This window comes from Montipora foliosa, chromosome 4 (genome assembly GCF_036669935.1).
Source record: "Montipora foliosa isolate CH-2021 chromosome 4, ASM3666993v2, whole genome shotgun sequence".
Classification (NCBI taxonomy): domain Eukaryota; kingdom Metazoa; phylum Cnidaria; class Anthozoa; order Scleractinia; family Acroporidae; genus Montipora; species Montipora foliosa.
In genome coordinates this window covers 3,384,872-3,403,659 of record NC_090872.1, presented here as the reverse complement: position 1 = coordinate 3,403,659, position 18,788 = coordinate 3,384,872, and the positions used below count along the sequence as shown (strand labels likewise).

General features: G+C 40.2%; 1 protein-coding gene across 1 annotated transcript; it reads left to right on the top strand.

Moving 5' to 3' along the window:
* Positions 1 to 13,855: 13,855 nt before the first annotated feature.
* LOC137999551 (metalloproteinase inhibitor 3-like) lies at positions 13,856 to 16,298 on the top strand. The gene is made up of 2 exons (XM_068845352.1): positions 13,856 to 14,057; positions 15,625 to 16,298. Exons 1-2 carry the CDS (start codon positions 13,943 to 13,945, stop codon positions 16,149 to 16,151), a joined length of 642 nt encoding a protein of 213 aa, XP_068701453.1. The 5' UTR covers positions 13,856 to 13,942; the 3' UTR covers positions 16,152 to 16,298.
* The last annotated feature ends 2,490 nt before the right edge of the window (positions 16,299 to 18,788 follow it).

Sequence of the window (18,788 nt, the reverse complement as noted above, 5' to 3'; positions counted from 1 at the left end):
TAAAAATTATCTGTCTGGATCCCCATTGAACCGGTTAAAAAAAAGTTCTACAAGCAAGTTTTGAAATCAGAATATTGAAACTGAAAGTTTGTCTACGATCTGTACAAATCACGATAGACATTTCTTTCTGTCTACACTTTTACCATCCTAAAACTTGTACCGCTTTAAATCACGTTGCATAAAGCAGTTTACCGTTATTTCTCATTATTTATTTATTTATTTATTCACTTGTTAGTTTAGTTTTTCGTGCAAGGTTTCTTTTGGCTTTGCAAGTACATAAATGACTACTGACAAAGGAACTTCATAGGTTAGGGTCAGTGATGGAGTAAACGCGTTCCAGATTCCATATTTAACATAAACCCTCATGCGTCTTGTGATGCATCGGCAAAGACGCATAGCATTGGCAGTTCCACGGCATTGGATACGGTTAGGCATCTTTCTAAGGACACGGTGTCCAATTCCTTCATTTCTTGAAACAGTGAAATTCAATTATCCTGAACTGTGAGTGACACCTCGTCGTCCCAATTTAGTCCCAATTGCCACAGTTGTTGCAGGCCTATTTTCGCTCGGATCAAAAACGAAGCTGGCAACCTGACTTAGGATCATTCGTTTTGTCATCTTCACTGGTTCTTCATTGGCTCCGTCTACTAGCTTCAGCAGATCTGGTCTGATTTTTAAGTGGAACTTATCTGTCTTGAAATTCCACAAGGTTCCCACAACCTCCATTTCCTTGAAACAGGTTTACTGCCCTACTGGCAGAGAAAGCTCGTGGTGAAACAGAGACCTCGTTGGAGATCCACCATTTAACGTTGAATCCCCCCGTTTTTAAGACCTTATCTATATCTTCAGTCAGTTTTCTAGCTTCTTTCACAGTATCCTTTGACTCAGTCACATATGTCACTGATCCATGTACTCATTGTTTGTTAGTATCTCAGCTGCTTCTGGGTAATCGGCTTTGTTTTCTTGAGCTGTCTTTCTTAGCACTAATTGCGTCATGGAGGGAGCTGGCTTGTCCCCAAACTTCATCACTCTGTTGACATACACGTCCGGATCTCTGCTTGTTTCCATACTTCTCCACACGAAGCAGCGAACATGTTGATCTCTCTCGGGAATTAGGATCCTGTAGTACATCTTGCAGATATCACCCATGACTGCGACTTTCCTTTCTCTAAATCTTAAGACAACTCCAAATAAGCCGTATAGAAGGTCGGGACCTTTCGTCCAGTAATAGTTCAGTGAATTCCCTTGGTGTGCAGAAGACGAATTGAAAACAATTCGGACAGGTGTACTCCTCCTTTTTTTCTGGCCTTAGTACCGCATGGTGCGGAATATAGTGAACAGGGCCTTGATATGCTCCTTGTTCCTCTTTTGACAGCTTTCGTGCAAATTTCATGCTTTTCATTTCCTCCATCTGTTTGGAGTGGGCTTCAGCTTGTTCTGGATTTCTTTTCAGGCGTCGTTTGGTTGACTCTACGCGCTTCATTGCCAAATCTCTCTTCTCTAGCTGACAACTTTGATACATGACTCCTCTATCAGCTCAGATTCTTCTCTTTCTGTTTTCGTCAGTTTGTTTGCATCGCAGACACAGGGTTTCACTGCCACACCCATAGTTTCTGTCGCCCTGTGGTCAGCTAGATCTATTGGGGAGGCATACCGGGGGTACTTCACGTATAAAGTGCTGGTCGTTTCGGAGGTCAGTTCTGGTTGTCCTCCAAACGCTACCCATCCCAGTGGAGACTTCCGTGCTTGCCTGCATGTATGCATGATTAATACCGATTAGCAGGTCAACGTGTCCTTTGCCGCACCTAAATCTTGAGTTCGGCAGACCAAGAAGCTCCAGTAGGTGTGACGTTTTTACTGTTGGGATCTCGTCGCTGATACGGTGCATCCTGATGGCCTTGACGGTAAAACGCTTGTTGTTATCAGTGCAGGTTAGCTGAACTTTATACTCTTTTGTTTTCATCGTTTCTTCTTCGCCGCCCACTTTGGCAATTGTTACAGACACATCCTTTCCTTTTAATCCGAGAGTTTCTGCGGTCTCCTGACGGATTAAGATTATTTGTGCACCCGAGTCTAAGAGCATGTTGCCGCATTTAAACAGGCCCATTGCTGCTGTTGCCGATATTTGCGGAGAGGACAGGGAGTATAGCTTCCTTTGTACTTCCTCTTATGAAGTAAAATCCGGGACCTCTGTAAATTTCGTAGTCAGCATTTCGGATATTTGACCAAAATCCAGGACCAACAGACAAGAACGAAAGACAACCCGAACAAAGTCATTTTCATGGCGATATCCAGAGTTATACGGATGTTATTGCTATATTTCGATTTACTTTACATGCAAGTAAATCATCATCAGGCAAATCAAGGTTTACAGAGCGCGTGATTTAAATACAGGAGACTTATTTGAAAAATAATAGTTCGCGGCTAGCTTTTAAGCCAGAGTTAATTGCAGACTGCTTAGTTTTTATATAGAAAGCTTCTTTAAATGGAAGAATATTCCAGTTGTTGTCCATATCAATTATGCTGGTATTGTCCCTGACTGTATTCAAGTAGAATTCCTTAGTTTTAACAAGGATGGAATTGCATGAGTGCTTGAGTGCTTGAGTGAGGCTCCAGCACTTGGCTAAGTGGCCTGACTTCTGGCTGTTATACACAATTGTGGTCTCATTCACACAGAAGCCCTTCAATCTAATCCTGCCAAGCCGACCACAGGCTGGAAAGGTCAGACCACAACACCGGGAACACTGTCCCCTACTCTTTTCGAATAACAAGTCATCCAGCTCATTAACGCATGCAGTGTAGCAGGCTTTTTTTCCCCATCCAAATCTCTGGCCCAGACCTTCCTGTCGTCAGTTAAAGCACATCTTCTGCTCTATGAGTGACAGCATGTGTCTGTCGTCCGTATCGCTGGGAAGTCCGACTTCTTTCAGAGTATTGTAACATCGTTTGATAAGGTGTACCAGGTCACAGAATCGCGCGTCTTCCCCTTTCTGTAAGGCTCTAAATTGGACTGCATTCTGTGTTACAGTGTCTGATACGAAGCGCGGGTCGCCATAAATGGAATCTAGATACTCCCACGCGGCATCCTAATCGTTAACGATTCCTTTAATCAGGTCTAGCGGTTTATCTCGTAAGCAGGTTCGCAGGAGCGTTACTGCATCTCTCTTCGCGTACTTTGCTTCTATTGCGAACTTCAAATCGGAACGAAAGATCGCATAATCTCTTACGTTTCCTGTAAAAACACTTAGCTTCGGTTTTTCTACTTTGAACGTACAGGTGCCAGTTACTTTGTGACAGTTGTTCTGTAGTAGCGATCGGTGTCAGTGTAGCGTTTTTTACGCTGTTCATTGCGTGATTTTGCATGTCATCAGCTGTATGGACGCTGTCAATTACTTTTACTGAAGAGGCGCTTTGTTTGGCACTAGTGTCCAGAAGGGGCGTGGTCAATGGATTGAATAAGTGTCATTCCAGAGCTGTGAGACTCCTTTCTTGGTGTTACCAGGCAGCATATTTGAAATTCCTTCGCTTCATGTGCTCCATTGTTTAAAACGCTTTCTTTGCCTTTACTCAAATCACCAATCTCTTTTAAGTTATTTGAACCAGACTGATTTATACTTTCAATAAACATTTTAGCATCTACTTCTAGCCTCATAAATATTTCCTGGCAATCGGCAAGTCACTCTTCTTCGCATAAGCGTCATCATCATCAATGAGTTTGGCATAATCTTCGTGTCTTGAGATTATTAAAGCTTCGTACCCTTCTTGGAGTACGTAAGGGAATTACCTTAAAATGTTTGTTTCGTTGAAGTAGATTTGAAGTCTAAAGTAGATTGTACGTCGTGTAAGTTGAATAAAAAAGGGAAATGTTAGTTTGAGGGATGGAAATAAGTGACGACCGTACCATGAAGTTCATTCATGGGGCACGTGACACACGTCGCAAAAGGCTGCGCATGCGCATTCGCTCAATAAATTAGAGATCGACAGCTGTTGGCTATTTTACCAAATTTCTCGCTAACGCCTCATTATATTTTGCAGAAATTTGGAATTAAAATATTTCCGACTACTGATGGGTCGTCAATCAAAAAAAAACTCAGAAATTCAACCGACAAAATTTGGGAAAACTAAAAAACGTCTAACGGCGAATTATGAAAACTCAGCTGTTGAAAAGCTATGATAACAGCTGTTTCAATTATTTTAAGTAAGCAAATGCTTTAAAAACACTAATGAGCGAATTTTGCATAAATGAGGAATAAGCATCCTTTAGTAAACTAAATCTTAGATACTTTTCGTCTTTGGCCAACGAAGTTTGATTAGAAAAAATATTTCAAAAAATATTTTTAAAAATGTTAGCTGACGTTTACTTCTGAAGATTTATGTTGCTCCGCTCGGGCCCAGATGATTCCACTCGGGCCACAAATTAACTATATGCTCTCCAAAAGTCATGTGATTGTCCTATTGATGTCGTCCTTGTTCGCCGAATCCGACGCCATATTTATTTATAAGCCCGCTGGAAAAAAAACACAAACCAGTAACTGCTGACCGCAAAACTCTTGTTCAAACTCTCGTGAGCGGACAAACGAGACAAAACTCTCGTCAACTCTCGTGAAAAATTTGAGCAGGTTCAAATTCGATGAGAGCTCTCGAGAGTCGATGAGAGTTCCTGGCCAAACGAGAGTTTCAACTCTTGTCAACTCTCATCAGCTCTCGCCCTCGTTTGGCCAGGGCTTCAAAGGAGCTCCGTTTGGCTCTTGATTGACCTTGATTATCTTACAAAGAGCGTCTCTACTGGTCGGGGAAAAGAATTTGGTGTCTAGCTATGGCGATTACCACTGCACATTAAACAAAGACGACAGCTACGGCCACGAAAACGGCTGTCCAAAATATAACTTAGCGCTACCGCAAGTCATTTCGCGATTATTTCGTCTTGTTCACCTTCTACAATACAGGCGAACTAGAACTGTAACTGGATGGGTACGAACGGTTTTAAAGTCAAAACAGAAAATAACTGTTTCGTGGTTCAACTATATGCTTACGTTGTCGTCAAAACGTAAAATTTGGTGATTTCAAAATGATGTTGTTGTTTTGTGGAGTACGGCAGAGAAATGCAAGAAATTCGTGCTGCACGTGCAAAACGATTATTTTTCCTTTGCTAACCAATCATATTCTTGCTTTGTGGCGTTACCGTAGCCGTAGCCGTCGTCCTTGCTTAAACTCCCTATTAAGTCGCACAGTCCGCGAAACCGTTATACCCGTTCCTTTGTTTTATGAGCCACACTCTCGGGTCAAATGGCCATCTGTCAAAATATTACAAATTCTTGATTGTCAAGGAGGGGATACATCGAGTGTTGACTGGTTTTCCTGCACTTAAAAACGCACCCTCAGGGCGCTTTCCATTTCAACGGAATTTTCGAAAATGTCGCGTGGAAATTCACAACAACAAGATCTTTTCCGGGAGAGATTCTAAATTTAGAACAAGTCCTAAATTTTGAAAGTATCTTTTCAGGAATTTCCACCCGAATTCTTGTCTTAATAGATGGGCTCGGTGCTTAATTTCACACCACACCTTCGGTTTAAGATGAAGGATTCACCTTTGGAGAATTCTCGAAATATTGAAAATTGCGACATCCGGTACAGAAAACGATTTCCATTCTATCTCAAACGTTGTATTTACAACCAATAACCAAAAATTAAGGAAATATTTTTGTTTCGGTCTCGGCATTTTTCGGATGTTGAATTTCCCTGACGATATACGCGATGTAATATTTTTAACACTTCCGTAGAATAATCAGTACTCAGGAAAAGCGTATTCCATAGGGTAAGAACAGCAACACATGTTTCGGGCGATTTGACAGCTCTCTTGGCTTGCTATGCACAGCGATGGATAACAATCCCTTACAAAGCAATAGAATTTGCTACTATAAAAAAATAATTGTTAGCTTGAGCGAGTTGCCTCACTACCAGTTTTTTGAAACAAAATTCTCCCCAAAAAGAACTGGAAGTACCATTTCCGTCACTGGCTCAAAAACTTCGCGTGTTTAAAACCGTGCTGCACGTGCCGCACGAATGTTTACATTTCATGACGTCACAGAGAAGAAACAGCTAAAAATAACCTTGTCCGCTTGCCTTACTTTTAGCGCTGTTTAGTGAATCGCAGAAATGGGTGAATGTTAATTTGTCTCATCCCTCAGGTTATCATTTTTTCTGATTGATTAATTCATGAAGTAAAGTTTTTGGCAGTGTGGTATAGTGGCTTTAGTCATCAGACTTGCATGCAGAAGCTGTCGCTGTCTCGCTTTGTCTCTGGGTAAAATAATATACAGAAGAAGGTTAGGCTGTTTGCCTATCTTCATTAAGCTGTTCCGGTTTCAAATCTACTTAGCTCTGACCGGATTTGTCTTTGGTGATTCCGAATCTCTTTGCCTCCTCTTATGGCCGGGATTTCTAAACACACATGGCGTTACGAGCTTACTACAGTGAAACAAAAGAAGCCTTTATTTTTGTCATGACACTGGACGAATAACTTCCTGTGAACAGCTAATACCTGCCCTTCTTTCTGTATCTATGCCATTTCTTAGGTCATGAAAACAGTGTATTTGTCATCAAGAACAAAGAACAGCTGTGGCACGGTGCAACCTTTAACATTAGATGTTTTCTGACATTTGTTTGTTTTCGTAAGTCCTTATCAATGATGCTCTGGATTGAACCGGTAGGGAATACGCACCGTAAAAATACCAAACCTTCCTAGAAAATGGATAGCACACATTTTCAGCCAGGTTACTTGAAAAAGGTCTTTTGAAAGAAAGCACTTTGTAGGAATCTTTAATACAAACCGGCTGAAAGCCTTGGCAACGCATTATTTGACAGTCCTAAAAGCACTCAACCGGTTAAGATGTCTTGATCCGTGACAGAATTTGGGTATCTGTAAAAAAAGCAGTAAGCCGATACATTTCTACGATCTACTTTTCAGAGAAAAGAATTCTCGTTAAATCTTACGTTAAATAAATAAAAACGTTGAAAAGCGAAGTGGATAAAAACGAACAAAGTAACTAACAGCAGATTTTCATTTTAAAGGAAAAGCCTAGAAGATAACACTGAATCGCTGCGCATGCAAAAATTCGCCTCCTTGCTGCGACGTTTTCAAATACCTACGTTGCACATCAGACACGTAGCTGTAACGTTAAGCTCCGTGCAAACGAACGTAACGATGTTGGCCAAGAACTTGTGTACACCCTGTTGCATATTGTTGCGTATTGTTGAGAATTGTTGTACGAAGTTTGAAAACTGGTCAAACTTTTAGGCCCGTGCCGCGCCGTGAACGGACGCACCATTGAATGAAATGGATGTATATATATTTGAAGTGTGGCTTATAGAGCATGTGGGGAAGCAATCCTCGCAGTTAACTGGACAATTTGAGCAATTTTCTGTTATAGTCTTCTCCCAGCTGTGCGTCTTCGGTCATATCTCAGTTTGTAGCGGAGCATTGCACCGGTATCGGTGCATCGGTATCGGTATCGGTATAATCAGAGACAATTGCTTGAATTATCCAGTTGAGTGCGAGGGTCGCTTCACTCTACTGGAGGCAACATTGTTGGCCAACAATACCCACAACATTCGCAAGGGGCTTCATAAAAGTCCTCAAACTTGGAGTTAACCTTGTATACATTTACAGAAGTCTTAATTTTATTACACTAGAAACTTTGTAACATATACACTCTCGTTCGTCCTTTTTTTTCTAGGTAGCCCAATTCTTACTTCTCTGTTATCGATTGGGGTAACCGCTTTCTTGTCCACCCTCCCGCCTCCCCTCCCTTATCACATCTGTTGTACTCGCTCAAGGTTACTGCCGTTGTGTCAGTAGCTGTGTTTGACAATGATACGACATAAAAACTCAAAATTGGAAACAGATGAACTCTTCTGCTTAAGCGCCTTACTCAAGGGTCCTCCTTCAATCGTTTTTTTTTTTTTTCACATTCTCACGTACAAAAACGTAATTTAATCTTCGTTATGGTTACTATTTAGTGTTGTCTTCCTTGACCGATTTTATCGCTCATATTTAGTTAAAATGATAAAAACGCGTGAGTTAAGGCTTTTGGCGTTTATCACAACTAAAAGTAGTAAATATTCAGTACAAGTCACTTCGAAAACTGTTTTCTCATCAATGTCACGTGTTTAAATAAAGTTTTCAGTTTTTTTCAGTTTCAAAGATATATTTGCATAAACGTTCTCAAAATGGCATGGCTTTCCAATGATCAAAACAATCTTATAATAATTACATCTTTTACAGTATCATTCTCGTTGCTGCTGTTATGTCTATCGACGTCAAAACGATGTCTTCTTAGACGGACGTATACAAAATATGGACCCTAGGTCCGTGGACCACCCCTATGGAGCTGGTCCATGAACTACCCCTGTGGACCACCCATTATTTTGTAAAGTTACAAGCAGAAAGATCTTTAGACGAAAGAGAAAGTGATTGTCGCACTTATCTGGACAATTTAAGCGCCTCCACTCATGTCCAATACACACAAACGGATACGATTCGTCAAACCGATGGTGGTCCCTTAGTACCACTGATAGGATTGTTACCAATAGAAAATGATGTCATTCCAATGGTTTTGTTGGTGCAAAACAAGTTCACTTTTACACCAAGTAGAAACGCGCTAATAATCATTACGAAGATTCCGCGTTCTATAAGCCAAGTATACAAAACACGTTCGCTTTCACCAAAAGAACCATTGGAATAACACCAATGGAGTCTATTTGTGAGTATTGGACAACCTTGATTTAAGCACGAGCCCATGACTAGGAGCGAACAACTTCCATAGTAAGCCAAGTTCAAGGCAGTTTTGTGGACCAATCTATTTTTAGGCTACCTTTTCCGCAAGAAACAAAGACAGTTCTCGTTCGGTGACTCTATAACGTCAATAAATCGTGGTCTGTGAAAACGTCGCTTCTAGGTATGGGCTACTGTCCAAAATATAACTTAGCACTATCGCAAGTCATTTCGCTATTATTTCGTCTTGTTCACCTTCTACAATACAGGCGAACTAGAACTGTAACTGGATGGGTATTTTTCCTTTGCTAACCAATCATATTCTTGCTTTGTGGCCTTACCGTAGCCGTAGCCGTCGTCTTTGCTTAAACTCCCTATTAAGTCGCACAGTCCGCGGAAACCGTTATACACGTTCCTTTGCTTTATGAGCCACACTCTCGGGTCAAATGGCCATCTGTCAAAATATTACAAATTCTTGATTGTCAAGGAGGGGATACATCGAGTATTGACTGGTTTTCCTGCACTTAAAAACGCACCCTCAGGGCGCTTTCCATTTCAACGGAATTTTCGAAAATGTCGCGTCGAAATTCACAACAACAAGATCTTTTCCGGGAGAGATTCTAAATTTAGAACAAGTCCTAAATTTTGAAAGTATCTTTTCAGGAATTTCCACCCGAATTCTTGTCTTAATAGATGGGCTCGGTGCTTTCACACCACACCTTCGGTTTAAGATAAAGGATTCACCTTTGGAGAATTCTCGAAATATTGAAAATTGCGACATCCGGTACAGAAAACGATTTCCATTCTATCTCAAACGTTGTATTTACAACCAATAACCAAAAATGAAGGAAATATTTTTGTTTCGGTCTCGGCATTTTTCGGATGTTGAATTTCCGTGACCATATACGCGATGTAATATTTTTAACACTTCCGTAGAATAATCAGTACTCAGGAAAAGCGTATTCCATAGGGTAAGAACAGCAACACATGTTTCGGGCGATTTGACAGCTCTCTTGGCTTGCTATGCACAGCGATAACAATCCCTTACAAAGCAATAGAATTTGCTACTATGAAAAAATAATTGTTAGCTTGAGCGAGTTGCCTCACTACCAGTTTTTTGAATTAAAATTCTCCCCAAAAAGAACTGGAAGTACCATTTCCGTCATTGGCTCAAAAACTTCGCGTGTTTAAAACCGTGCTGCACGTGCCGCACGAATGTTTACATTTCATGACGTCACAGAGAAGAAACAGCTTAAAATAACCTTGTCCGCTTGCCTAAGTGAATCGCAGAAATCGGTGGATGTTAATTTGTCTCATCCCTCAGGTTATCATTTTTTCTGATTGATTAATTCACGAAGTAAAGTATTTTCAAGATAATTTTTGGCAGTGTGGTATAGTGGCTTTAGTCATCAGACTTGCATGCAGAAGCTGTCGCTGTCTCGCTTTGTCTCTGGGTAAAATAATATACAGAAGAAGGTTAGGCTCTTTGCCTATCTTCATTAAGCTGTTCCGGTTTCAAATCTACTTAGCTCTGACCGGATTTGTCTTTGGTGATTCCGAATTTCAACCACTAATAGAAATCTCTTTGCCTCCTCTTATGGCCGGGATTTCTAAACACACATGGCGTTACGAGCTTACTACTGTGAACAAAAAGAAGCCTTTATTTTTGTCATGACACTGGACGAATAACTTCCTGTGAACAGCTAATACTTGCCCTTCTTTCAATATCTATGCCATTTCTTAGGTCATGAAAACAGTGTATTTGTCATCAAGAACAAAGAACAGCTGTGGCATGGTGCAACCTTTAACATTAGATGTTTTCTGACATTTGTTTGTTTTCGTAAGTCCTTATCAATGATGCTCTGGATTGAACCGGTAGGGAATACGCACCGTAAAAATACCAAACCTTCCTAGAAAATGGATAGCATACATTTTCATCCAGTTTACTTGAAAAAGGTCTTTTGAAAGAAAGCACGTTGTAGGAATCTTTAATACAAACCGGCTGAAGGCCTTGGCAACGCATTATTTGACAGTCCTAAAAGCACTCAACCGGTTAAGATGTCTTGATCCGTGACAGAATTTTAGATCTACTTTTCAGAGAAAAGAATTCTCGTTAAATCTTACGTTAAATAAATAAAAACGTTGAAAAGCGAAGTGGATAAAAACGAACAAACTAACTAACAGCAGATTTTCATTTTAAAGGAAAAGCCTAGAAGATAACACTGAATCGCTGCGCATGCAAAAATTCGCCTCCCTGCTGTCGACGTTTTCAAATACCTACGTTGCACATCAGACGTGTAGCTGTAACGTTAAGCTCCGTGCAAACGAAGGTAACAATGTTGGCCAATAACTTCTGTACACCCTGTTGCATATTGTTGCGTATTGTTGAGAATTGTTGTACGAAGTTTGAAAACTGGTCAAACTTTTAGGTCCGTGCCGCGCCGTGAACGGACGCACCATTGAATGAAATGGATGTATATATATTTGAACTGCGGAGGGAAGCATGGAGGGAAGCAATCCTCGCAGTTAACTGGACAATTTGAGCAATTTTCTGTTATAGTCTTCTCCCAGCTGTGCGTCTTCGGTCATACCTCAGTTGGTAGCGGAGCATTGCACCGGTATCGGTGCACCGGTATCGGTATTGGTATAATCAGAGACAATTGCTTGAATTATGCAGTTAAGTGCGAGGGCCGCTTCACTCTATGGACGCAACATTGTTGGCCAACAATACCCACAACATTCGCACGGGGCTTTATAAAAGTCCTCAAACTTGGAGTTAACCTTGTACACATCTACAGAAGTCTTAATTTTATTACACTAGAAACTTTGTGACATATTCACTCTCGTTCGTCCTTTTTTTTCTAGGTAGCCCAATTCTTACTTCTCTGTTATCGATTGGGGTAACCTCTTTCTTGTCCACCCTCCCGCCTCCCCTCCCTTATCACATCTGTTGTACTCGCTCAAGGTTACTGCCGTTGTGTCAGTAGCTGTGTTTGACAATGATACAACATAAAAGCTCAAAATTGGAAACAGATGAACTCTTCTGCTTAAGCGCCTTACTCAAGGGTTCTCCTTCAATCGTTTTTTTTTTACATTCTCACGTACAAAAACGTAATTTAATCTTTGTTATGGTTAATATTTAGTGTTGTCTTCCTTGACCGATTTTATCGCTCATATTTAGTCAAAATGATAAAAACGCGACGTGACAAGCAATAAACCCATCGCCCTTCAAAGAGAGGTGGGTCTCCTGCTCTTATTTAGGGGAAAGAGCAATTTGATGGGATTAGAAACAGCGAATAATTTTAAAAAATCCGCCAGAAGTGAAATAATTTAACCGTGATTGTTTCCTAAAGACATGCTCAAACTGTTATCAGTACTTTTAGTACAACTTTTAGGACAAGTTCTCTGTTTCTTTCAAAAGACAAAGGTTTTTTCACCGTCTCGTGAATAAAAGTGCGAATTCGTTTACAGACGATTTGTGTTTTTCAAACATCGGTATTCACTGATTCCCCAAACGCCAGACCTCTTTTAATAGCTCCTTTATCTGATGTTCAACACCTCCATCTAAAAGACAGTAAAAAGAAATCGTTGTCAGAGGGGTAACTATGAACTATTAACTGTTGAAAAGCCAAAAATCTAGAGAATTTGCTTTGTTGATTTCATACCAAGTTACTATAATTCAATGTCTTTTGCTGTTACCGGTGGCGAGAGACAAAGGTCGGATCCAAAAAATTGTCCCAGGGAGTACGTAAGGCGTCGTCCCACTTGGCATGGTCCAATTGTGGACCACACCCCTCCCCCCTTCACATGCAGGTCTGGATTCGCCACTGTCCATTATCTTCTTGCTGGCGATTAGATTAGGTATGCTCGAGAACTACACAGCCTATTTGTTGATTATTTCATCGTCGTTTTAAAATTACATTGGGTTCAAAGACCTCACAATCAGAAGAAAGCGTAACGTAAGATGGAGAATGACGTCACACTTTTGCGGCTCGGGCTTTTAACTGTCAATTAAATCAAACGTCACAGTCAAATTTTTATTTTAACCTTAAAGTTTGTTATGGTTACTATCACTAGTGTTGTACTCGAGGACTGATTTTATCGCTCATTTTAGGTAAAACACATCAAATTTGATCAAGTTTCCTTCAAGACTCCATAAAAATGCGACAATGAAAACAATTACTCACCCCGGCGTCCTTTTTAAAAATTAAAAGATCGAGGGCGTCGAAAAACATAAGTGGAATTCAATGGGATTAGTAAGAGTAAATTAGCCGGAAATCCAATAATCGTGGCTTCGTGAAGACATTTTCGAACTGTTATCAAATTTTCTAGTCACACCTCGCTAAAATTCTCCTACTCTCTAAAAAACATAACATACATTTTTACAGTTTAGTGTACGGGAAAGTCATCCTCAGTCTGTTTGTTTTTGTTTTTCTAAGAAAAATGTTCATCGGCTCACTAAAGGGGCTATTTTTTCAAAAGCACTGAACAGCTTTTTAACTTGTGCAAAATGTCTTCACCTCGTGAAAAGAGATATAAACAAACAAACAGCATTAAATTAACCATTTAAGAAAACGTTCGGGCACCACCAAATAAATTATCGTTTAGTTTAAGCCGACCTTTCTTTCCTTTGGGGCAAAATCATTATTGGTCATGATCGAATCTTCTAGCCTGTCCAAAAAAAAATTTGCGGAAACCTTACATGGTAAAACAATTTCAGAAACGCTTTTAGTCTCGTCCTAACTAGACGAACATTCCTCTTTTCAGCTCCGGTAATGAAGACATTTCCTGACAAGCAACAATCCAACACATCGTGGGAAAATTTCAGTTTTTTATACCATGCTTCAATAAATGTTTTAGTTTCTTTATAAGGTGAAAAGTTGAAGATTGCCTATGCATTCTTCACCAGTTTTCTTTGTTTATGTTTTGGTGGCAGAATATTTATCGATATGACTGATACCATCAAACATCTCACACAACAAAACCTCTGACGTCATAGTGCTTAATTACTTTGAAATGTCTCGGTAGCCATGATCTGTTGCTAGGATAAAATGATATAAAAACTGGCTTCTACCGGAGCTTCATCACATATTCGTCAAGACTGACCTCAAAGTCCTTAAAGACATTTGACCTTGTGCATAGCATATAGCAAGAGAAGAGACAAGAGATATGTTGATCTTACAACTGTTCCTCGTCGTTGTTTGCGCCGTAACCTCTTCTTTTTCCTGTTCTTGTATGCCACTGGGAAATCACCCACAGAAGCAATTTTGCGACGCAGATTTCGGTAAGTTTTGCTTATTAACTGTCCATACGTGAACGTGAGGTCGTTTGTGCTTTTTTTTTGTTAAGTAGTTAAGTATATTTTCTGCTCATCGTGATACTGGCAAGTGAAAAAAACCCTTTCATGAAATGGTTGCCGATGACCCAAAAACCACTGCACGACAGAGACCCACACCAAGTGCAAAGAAACCCAATTACATTACATTACTTAGTCATGTTATGGTTAGCCAAAGCGATATGTGGCATGTATTTCATAATATCGATGAACATAGCTATCCTCATATCAAAGTGAATTTCATGACCCTTTCAATCTTAAGAACTTCTCAATTACTATTGTGCTTGAGTTCTGCTCCGCGCTCCAAAATACCATGTGCATTCCTTGATAAAATGCTCAGCATTTAGGTAAACGAAAGGCTTTGACGTTTCCGTTATCATTCAGTGCCAACCTCGATGCTTTCTTTTTCTGGACGTGCATACCACACTCTTGTCAATCGCTCGGATTTCGCATTCTTACGATTGGACTGGAGCCAACAAAGAATGCCGGCGAAACCTTGGGTGCAAAGTGACTTCAATATGACTCAGGGTCCCCCAGTTGTGACATGTCGTCTCCTTAGGCACGATTTGTGGTATAATGATTCTTTAATCAGTAATTTCATCAACGTTGTCTTCCATTTATACATGTTCGTTATAGTCCAAACTTGAGGATACGAAATGTCTGCGTTTATTTTCAATCGTGACCAAATAATAATTCTCTTTACAATTTCTCGTTGTCAATGTCATGCAACACTCAGGTTGCTCCAATTCTCTGTAATCGCGAATTCTACACTCTCAGGAGCCTGACACTCTGGACTCAAAAGGAAATGTTTCTCTCTTCACGTGACCTCTTCCTGCCGCTTAAAAATTGTGTTAAAGATCACAAAACCACAGCCTGTTCCAGGCTCCGAGTTTTCGCGGTCCCTTTCTGCCCGTGCTTACCCTACTATCCGAGAGCCTGGAACAGGCTAAAACCAAAACAATATGGTTCCTGTTTCCCAAAAAATTCGTTACCGTCTTGATTCGCCGTAATTTCCAATAACCTGGAAGACAAACATAGGTTGAAACATCGGGGTAAATGGTGCAAGATTGCAACAATAGGATGATTGATTAGGACAATCAGATGACAACCGTAAGGTGTAATTAGACAGATTAAGAGCCAGTAAAAATGTCTTCCATATAACTTTATCCCTTTGACTCCCAGGAGCGACCAGCATGTAAATTCTCCTCACAATTTCAATGAAATATGAGTCAGATAGGTATTGAGAATGAAGATAACTATTAGCTTGCGAGGTGTGATCTTGATATAACACCAAATTCTCATGACTACCAAACAAAGAAATCTATGGTACTAGTTAGGAGAATGAACGTTTCAGTCTTAGGAATGAAAGGATTAAATAACGGCTACCATTTTCAATTACATTTTCTTTCTAGGTAGTTATAAATAAATTGTTCACATCATGCCGTGCCATTCCACAAACTCATGCCCCTCATCATTAAAAGCAAGTAGTGATGCTGATATTTCCTCTGTTTCACAGCTCTTCTTGCTTACGTCAAGTCTAAACGCACCAATGCGGTGATGCCAAATAATCCATACCCTGGGATAGTTTACGACGCCTATACATTAACAGTCAGGGAAACGTTTAAAGGTCATTCAGCTTTCGAGTCTCACCGATACGCTGTTGTGGAACTTTACACTCTTCCATCCTTCGGCTCTTGTGCTGTAAACCTGGCGAAAGGATATTATATTTTGACCGGCACCTTCCTTGGCGGAAATCTATACACAAAATTTTGCAATCTACAAAAGAAGTGGAAAGACGTGACTTGGAAGCAGCTGATGGGCATGCGCGGAGAATATAACAAAGGATGCGGTTGTTCGATGGGCCTCTGCGTTTATCCAAAATGTCGACAACTTTTGCCTGGCTGCGAAGGATTTCACAACAACCGCAACGTCAACCACGTATGTAGGGAGAAGTACCAACAGTGTTCCCGGAACGGGGCAACATGCGCATGGGTGGGCAGAAGATGCGATCAGGTGTCACCTTTGTCGTTCTCTCTTCCCTGATGTAGCAGTTTTCAATCGGAAGTTGAAAAAGAACATCCTACTTTATTATAACGGCCAATCAGAAAACTCAGACGGGAGCCAATAGTATCTCAAAGCAACTAATTGTAGCCGTCGCTATTGGCGGGAAAACAACTGCGACCACTGACTGAAAAACTTTAAATAACAATGACCCCAACCAGATTTTCTGAGCCCGCGAGACTGAGCATCCCCGGCAAACCATTTTTTTTAACGAAAACCGCTGGTCAGCAACCTTGGTTCTGGTCATTGCAGTCTAAGGTCTTCCCCACTGAATAAAGTTCATTGTCTCAGTCTCGTCTCTGACTGGCTGAAATCTTAACTGAGCTCGCGATAATAAAAAAAAAATATAGCAAACTTCTTTGGAGAAAGAAACGTGGAAACTTCATGACCAATGTTTCCTAGGATATGGCTGATAATACTGGAAATAACGAATCGTTACAAAGAGCGGGCGATGGTTTGTTTCTTTGTTTCTTCTTATAAGGGTGCGTTAAAAGGTTTGAATAATATTCTAGCTTATTATATGACTAGCTCTGTGAGCGGGCAAGATGAACCAAATCCTGCACTGTGATTGTCTACCCGCGCGGGCAAGATGGACCTATCTTGCCTGTTCGGGATTTCTCGCTTGGTCCCGAAAGATCGAAGATCATTTTTCGGTGTTTTATCCCGTATACTAAATCCTTTATTGACCAAACTTGTTCGGTCAAGATGGTTGAATATTGGCCTCGTTCTTTTTTTGCGTGTTTATGGACCTCGATTTCGTCTCGGTCCATAAACAGGCAAAAAAAGAACTTGGCCAATATCCAGCCATCTTGACCTCATGCTTGGTCAATAACCCATATATATAAATGTATATAAGTGTATACCATTTTATGTATGAATAAGATGTGAGGACTAGCTCCGAAACGTTTCAAGAGTATAAGCGCCAATGTAATATGCCAGCGGTTAAAAGTGTGGTATGCTCTTACAGCGGTGGTCCTCAAAAGTGCAAGATAAGTAGAATATTCCTGACAATCTCGATTTTTAACGGCTGTAAAAAGTCCTTCATAGGCTTGATTAGGAACGATCTCCTTTGGCGCCAGCAGTAACTGATTCAACTTTCGAAGCAGTGGTAAGCGTCCAATTTTAGACGGAATATCATATCGTAACCATTTGTATTAGTACTTAGTTCGAACACTTTAATTTTTGTGTATTATTAATAACCAATGTCTTGTAGGCTTCTTGTATCAGGATAACTGACGGAAATTCCAATAATATTCTATTTTAATTTGCTTTAATTAATGAAATTAAGCAAGTCACAAACACAAAGTCTTATCACGAGTTAAGTTTGTTTATATGCAATGGTGTAAGATTTGTGGTTTAATTTCAAATAAAGTTGAAATAAAACACACGGGTGAAATTACTGGCAGCGATTTACACACCAGTTTCCCGATTACGTCAAACAAGTACCGAGCGGGATTGGAATCGAAAGATTTCTGACAACATTTATTTCTTTCTTTGAATCAATTTAACTCATTTAACTGTTATTGTTAATTCCTAATTTACTCCGAATCGACGATTATCTTTACTTTGGAAGCCTGCATCCCAAACCGTGTAATAGCAGAGAAAATAAGAAAAGAATCGATTATTATTTTCTTCTAGATTTGAGTTTGTTCTCATCTTTGCCACAGAAAAACAATACATAGAGTTTTTTTAACGAAAACAGATTTATTTACGTTTCGAATTGAACATCAGTGCTGAACATTAGTTAGGCCTCAGCCTTGATTGTACAGTGTTTATCTCTGTCGTGCGGGAAACTTGGTAATCGACCTTTTCCCGTTACCCGGTCAAACATTTCTTCATAGTGAGTGTTAATACACTTAACTACGGGGAGAGGGACAAGGGAATTATTACATTTTGTTGAAATTATAACGTGGTGATTATGTAGAGGGGTGAATGGGTTACTCAGCGAGGTTCGCTCCCGTGACAAGGCATTTGAGTTGTTGACTAAATAACAGTGAGTTTATTTTCCAGATCATTTGAGGTTTATTGCCAAACGAGCACGTTTAGTACATACCGAGTATGACCAAACAATCGTACACGATCACACTACAACCGAGGATCAGGGGTACCCAACGAGAATACAGTTCAAAACCACTTAAACATAGCATTGTTAAACGTATTTAAGTATTTAAATGGTAGATATAGGCATATTTTTATCCCCTAAAAATTTTTCATCTGTTCGGAGTCTAGTGATCCGAAAACCATAGGGATCAAAACTTACCTTTTCGAAAATTTCAACCAGAAAAAAGGCTCCTGAAAATTGTAGGTGACCTTTTTAGGGTAAACATACGTTTAAAATGGGCAATTATACCATTTTTCAGATGTTCGAAAATCCCAGGAGAGGAAGGCAAGCAAGAAATTTTACAACAAATGTTCCGAAAATTCTAGATCTCAAATCGTCTTCCGAACAGATGTTTTCCGAAAATTGACGTTGGGTGCCCCTGAGAGGATTGCCATTATCGCTATCAAGCTTTTGTCCTTGTCCTCGGATTTTGTTTTTCAACGTACAGGGCAAGTGTGTTTTACTTGGTGTGACCACGTCACTTTAGAAAAGTCATATAACGGCGCGTGATGTGGAAA

Excerpts from the sequence above, each read along its gene's own strand:
- LOC137999551 (XM_068845352.1), top strand. The coding sequence starts at position 13,943 with ATGTTGATCTTACAACTGTTCCTCGTCGTTGTTTGCGCCGTAACCTCT. Across the intron at positions 14,058-15,624 it reads ATTTTGCGACGCAGATTTCG|CTCTTCTTGCTTACGTCAAG; the intron begins GTAAGTTTTGCT and ends TCTGTTTCACAG.